At 42.1% G+C, this 6,095-nt stretch overlaps 1 protein-coding gene across 1 annotated transcript in view; it reads left to right on the forward strand.

The window, feature by feature from the left end:
- LOC136664917 (homeobox even-skipped homolog protein 1-like) overlaps window positions 1-4,206 on the forward strand; it is a 30,621-nt gene extending 26,415 nt beyond the window's left edge. The window contains exons 2-3 of the mRNA XM_066642415.1: window positions 2,454-2,698; window positions 3,386-4,206. Of these exons, the coding sequence (XP_066498512.1) occupies window positions 2,454-2,698; window positions 3,386-3,865 (725 nt within the window). The 3' untranslated portion in view covers window positions 3,866-4,206. The remainder of the gene's footprint in view (window positions 1-2,453; window positions 2,699-3,385) is intronic.
- Window positions 4,207-6,095: the final 1,889 nt, after the last annotated feature.

Consider the following 6,095-nt stretch of genomic DNA (forward strand, 5'->3'; position numbering starts at 1 on the left):
TGCAAAAAGCGGAAACACAAACGTCACGCGGTGATAGGGCTGTTTCAGGTGTAATGTAACAGTACAGTGAGCTGATACAGCACCATCTTCTGCTAAATAAAATGATACAGTTGAAAGCTCAAACTCGGGGATCAAAAAGAATCTCGAGTGTCATTAAATAACACCAAAGTTCACCTTGTGTCGTATAATAATGATGAAGGCTACTAGATGATTCTGGTTTGAAAATATGATTGTTTGGTTGCAGAAGCGCCACATTAGGTTTTTTAAACTCAAACCTCCACACATTTCAATCGTAAAAAAAGTTCTTTGAATAACCACTTTGAACCTGTTTGCCCCCTGAAATTTAAAGGCACACTTCACGTAGTTGTCATACACCACCTGTAAAATTAACTACGTAAATGAAATGCAAAATGTCAAAAAAAGTAGTTCAGAGTGAAGTGAAATGTTCCGTTCTAGAGCAACATAGAGCATTGTTCACTAGTGGTAATGGGAACCAGAGGTCTGAAACACTGAATGCACCTTAAAGGGCTGCCTTACAGAAACTCTTAATCGATATGAGTACGGTATCTGACGCACAAACATATTTTACGAGAGTTTGGAGAACGTATTTCAGTCGAAAACACAAAAGAAACTACATTGATTGCAGTGAGTGATGCCAGGCACCTCCTGGTGACCGAGACCAAGCAAGTTATCGTCAGAGAAGCGGAGGAACGTCGCTTTAACTTAAAAAAAAAAACAAAAAACCTCGAGCTGTATATGGGTTAGGGTGTTGGAGTCAGTGGTTGTCAGCTGTCAAACACACGCAAACGTGTCTGGTTTGATTGATTATGAGGTAACGAACTCGCCAGTTGAACCTATTTTTCGTAACGTATAAAAGCTATTTAGTTTGACGTGCCATAAATGTGCATATTTTCAAATTTACGATTTATTTTTTCGCGCCTTTTTTACGGTTGCGCCTTTTAGGATATGCTTTTAGAGCTTCGTTTTCCTTAGACAAGGCATCCCACTCGATGATCACAGGTTGGTAACCAATAATCCAGCGATGACCTGTGTCCATTTAACGAATTCGCACTCTTAACCATTTGCATGCTGAAATCATTCTTTGGTGAAATTTATCTTCAGAAAGATAGATGGAAAATCTTTTTAGAACCAATAGTAGTTTTCCATTGTAATAATGGATGACAAAAAATACAAAATAAACTCTTCGTTCAGTGCTAGAAAAATCCACAAAAGGCTTTATATAGAACGAATTGTTCTAAACAGAAGCCCCTAGAAGAACCCTCTCACATTCACAGGGACGACAAGCGTGAAATCTTCAATCTACATTGACATTCCCTAGTGGTTTCTAACTACACACAAGACTACAAAGTTTACAAAGATTATTCCACTACGTCTGCTGCTAACTGAATAAAAAACCGAGCTGCGTTGGTCTGGTTAAAAACAGCCTATTTTTAATACCACAGCAAGATTCCATGAGTTTGTATATGGATTTTTTTTCTGGGCGCTGCAGTCCATTGCTGAACTTATGAGTCTGAAGAGAGTCGTAAGGCCAGGAGTTGCACTAATGTAACATTATTACAGACACGTTCGGATAATGGCGATTCAAAAGCCTCAGTTTGGTTGTTCATTGCGGTCGTTCTGTCTCCGCGCACCAGCGACGCACATTAGGCTTCTAATGATCCACTTCCAAAACCTCCCAACATCAAACGGCTGGAAGCTGCCAGGCCTGGCCTCTCTCGCTCTTCTCTGACAGTCCGCAAAAGGGAGGTCGATCTTAATTCTCCATAACAAAAAAGAAAAAGTACAAAGGCGGGTCGGAGACCAAAGGCACTTTAACACCTCCTTGCGTCCGCGCGCCCAGGCGGCGCCGCAGCGGATAGCGCGCGCCTCTCATTAGTGGAAGACGGGACAGTGGAGAGCGAGCGCACGCAGGGAGGAGGGGAGTGGGGGGGACAGAGGCTACAAAAACAACTCATCGTTCCCCCTGTATACGAACTTGGATCGGGTCTAGAAAGGTACCTTTAGCGGTGGGGCAGCCACAAGCCTGCTGACTTCTTTAGGAACTTTTGAGGCCTCCACTTTGGACATATCTGGACTGATCATATCTTTTACGCTGCAGAGAGGTCAAAGTTCATTCGGGGAATCAGCTAAGGAAAATGTGTAAGTGAACTGTGGTTTTACTTGATCTGAGACCCTCCAGGACTGTGTGAAATATCCTTGGTAACGGGTTTTGATTGACAACCACCACCACATTTGATAGGGACCACAGGGCTGGACACGTAGGGTTCTAGAGAATAATTTAAACTGCTGTTTATACACTCGAAGGGTTCTAAGGGATGGCAATTTGTTGTAGTGGGCCCTCGGCCTTTAAATCTGCTGAATTGTGCGATATTTAACCGCGTGTGGGGTTTTTATTTTTTATTTTTATTCATTATTTTTTTAATACTTTGCAGTGGCGGAGGGCAGGGAGTCTCCAGTGTCCTCGGTGGCTCATGCTGACAGTGATCATGCGGAGGAGGACTCGTGCGCCCGCATGGCGCTCCTGACCGGAGTGGAGCAGGGTCGGCGGCACCGGACCGCGTTCACCCGCGAGCAGCTCTCGCGACTAGAGCAGGAATACAGCAAGGAGAGCTACGTGTCACGAGCCAGACGCTGTGAGCTTGCAACGGCGCTCAACCTCCCGGAGACCACCATAAAGGTTCGGACACGTTGCACTCAAAATATTCATGGGCTGTTTGTTTAACTTCTTCGACTGCAAGGGTCAGTATGTGGCCCACTTCCGTTCCCACTCTCCTTATTTCCCTATCGATTACATTCCATATACGTTTTCAGCATTTAGCGCATGCTCTTATCCACAGAGACTCACAAAAACGCTTATAGTGTTTAGCGATTACACTGCAGTTTTGAAGGAGCTCAGGGACAGGGGAGTTTAGAGCAGAACAGGTCCTAACAGTAGTAGCAAGTCTTAAGTCTCAGCAGTGGTTCCCTTCAGAACCAAAGGGTTCTTCAATGAATGACATTGAGGAACCATCTTGGAATTGTGTGTAGCTTTAAAAATGTAGGTCTCCCAAATTTAACGGTTTCCCAGATTAGATTTTGTATGAGCATAGCTCCTTAAAACTTGTTTCAGTGTATTATAACCAACACCTTATTTGAGAACTTTTTTCATGCAAATGGACCAATGCAGTGAACCTTTTAAAGTGTCGTACTTTGATTTTGAGTGTAAACTTGTGCCTGAACCCTTAAAAGGACCCTCACATATCGTTTATCAAACTTGGTCCATACAGTAATCAGGAGTATTCATTTTATGCAATCACTTAAACGCTTACCAGCAATGTTGCATGGTTCTGCTGGTCTCACAGGGACTTCCTCTATGTAATTGCAGGTGTGGTTCCAGAACAGACGGATGAAGGATAAGAGACAGCGCCACAGCCTGAGCTGGCCTCACCCACTGGACCCAAACCTGTGTGCCTTCATGGTGAGCCAGGCAGCTGCAGGAATGCCATATCCCCTGCTGCCTCATATCCCCCTACAGCTGTACTCTCATCTTGGTATGGGAGGCATGCCCCCCCTCTCTGGTCTTTCCAGTCCTTATAGTATTGCCTCTGTGAGACCAATGGACACTATGAGACTTCAGCATTCTCCTTACCCTAGGCTTGGTGGGCTTCCATCTCCAGTACTTTATCCACCAGTGCACACAATGCAACACCCTCCAGCCTGCCCATGCCCCTATTGCCTCCACTGGGGACCAGATCAACTGCTCAAAGCCAGAGGAGGACACAGTCTTGGCTTGGGTCTGACCAGTAGCCCAAAACCTGCAGCAACACTGTTAGAATGCAGAGAAGAAGTGCCCTTGCCTCAGTGAAGGGTCTGTTTTAACATTTGACATTTCATCTTTGTACTCCCACCCCCCACACATCTGGTCATTGTTTTAATCCCAACACATGTTGATGAATATTAATGTTATGAGTAAAAACTGTTGGTGGCTATTTAATAGAGAACTATATTGCTATGGCACAATCAAATATAGAAATGGGGTAATGCCACATGTTGCTTTACTGAATTTTGTAATTTCATGTGGAAATGTTTAAAAGATGAATATTTTTTATGGTGTTTTGTAACATGCTGATTTTTCTTCAAATAGCAAAGAATGCTGCTCCTGAACACTGTAAAATTAACCTGTGTATATATTTGCTTAAAAAGCTCTATGACAAACAAGTCTATTAAAATATTTATGAAAACGATCTGATGACATTTCTGCACATCGACTAACAAAATATAAGAAGTCTACAATTACAAGAACATTTTGACATGTTAAAAAACTAATGAGATGAAAAGCAGTAACAATCCGATCAAGTTCAATGTCTCTTCAACAACTCACAAATCACTATATGGCTGTTAAATGTACTGCACCTGTTAAGGTGTCTTTTATTCCACCCTGAAAACCCAGACAGTGGCTAAACTAAGAGACACTTATCAAAATTACAGATAGTACACTACACTAATCCTGTCATTATAGCCCACGCTAGACATAACCCACTGCAGCTTGGGTCCAACGTGCCTTAAAACAAAGTCCAGCCAGACAAAACAACAGGAGGTGGACAGGGCTGTCTGAGACCACTAATCACCAAAGACAGGTTCAGTGCTTTATCTAATGATGAGCCAAAATCATACACTAAGAGCTGTGTTTAATAAAAAAAAAAAGTCCTTCTCAATTCATAACTGTTTTGTGCTTTCTGCCTCGGTAAGACAGCAATAGCCATAGCAATCACAGGGCTAACTCCAAGTTTACGTTCTTGTAGCAATGTTGTTATTTAAAAACAAGGCAGATGCAGTGAATCAGCCTGTATTTAGGCATTAATACAAAACTACTGACGCGTCACAGCAAGGCTGTATGGATTAAGGCACCTGCTGGGCTCCAGGTGTGTTAGCTTACTTGAGCCGCACCTGTTACAGGTGATTTAAAAACGCAGAGGGCCTGCTTCATCTGTTGCTAAGCTAAAATGGACCTCTTCCATTTTAACTTGCTAATTCTCACTTTGAGATGATGGTCTTTAAGGAGCACAAATTTCTTCTGCTTTTCAGGGCTTAGTGGGGTAAGCTGCCAGTTTCCATCTAAGTTCACTGGGTTTCTTTATTTTATGTAAAAAGTAGTCTGTAATTTTCATGTGGAATATATCATTTGTTACCAGCAAAGTGCAAATTGCTACATGAAGGACATGGCTTTTGCATAAAATGTAAATGAGCATGGACCAATATGCAGTTATATATTTGCATGCACCTGTATCACAATTACGAGAATTTTTATCTGACCACTTTTCCCAAGCCGGGGTATTCCCTGTGGTGCTGAATGTAATCCAACTGGCATTTCTTTGTTAAACCCCCAACTCCCAAATTATACGGCCATATAAAATACGTTATTGCTGTCCAAAAAAACCTGCATCTCCAAAAAAGTAATTTTATAGGAAAACCTTCTTAACGTTCAATGGATATCAGTGTAAAAAGATTTAATTCCAAGTAATTTTGGAGCATTTCTATTGGTCCATCATGAATTTTACACAGTAGAAAAACCAAAGAAAAAGTCCACAACAATAGATGTACCTGTTTTCCTTTGGACAGTAATGATATACAAACGAATCTGATCCACGTTTCCCCAAAACATCTGTGTTCAGATCATCTTCACATAGAGAATGCTCAGTGTGATGCGCACTCTATCAGTTAAGAATCTTCTTTTTTTCAAAGATTTCAAAGATCTTTTGGGAAACCCAGCTCTGCTTGGTTGTTGCAACAACATTCATTCAAGCAGAAGTAGATCCTCTGTGTGGAAGCTCATGAAGCTAAAACAATACTCCGTTCTTATTCATGCTGGAGTCATTACATATAAACAAGGGGTTGTCTTTACAAGGCTAAGGGTCTTCTATAGTCTAAGCAGCGTAGTAAGTGGTGCAGTAGGGAATTTGAGGTCTAAGGGACATATTGTCGTAGCAACAAAGTACCATTCTTCACAATTCAAGATTCTTCACTACTAGACCACCACCATTTCTTCATTGCCACTGATAACGGTTTTACCTTTGCTTACCTGCAGCAATATTTAG

The sequence above is a fragment of the Hoplias malabaricus genome, chromosome 13, assembly GCF_029633855.1.
Source record: "Hoplias malabaricus isolate fHopMal1 chromosome 13, fHopMal1.hap1, whole genome shotgun sequence".
Taxonomy (NCBI): Eukaryota; Metazoa; Chordata; class Actinopteri; order Characiformes; family Erythrinidae; genus Hoplias; species Hoplias malabaricus.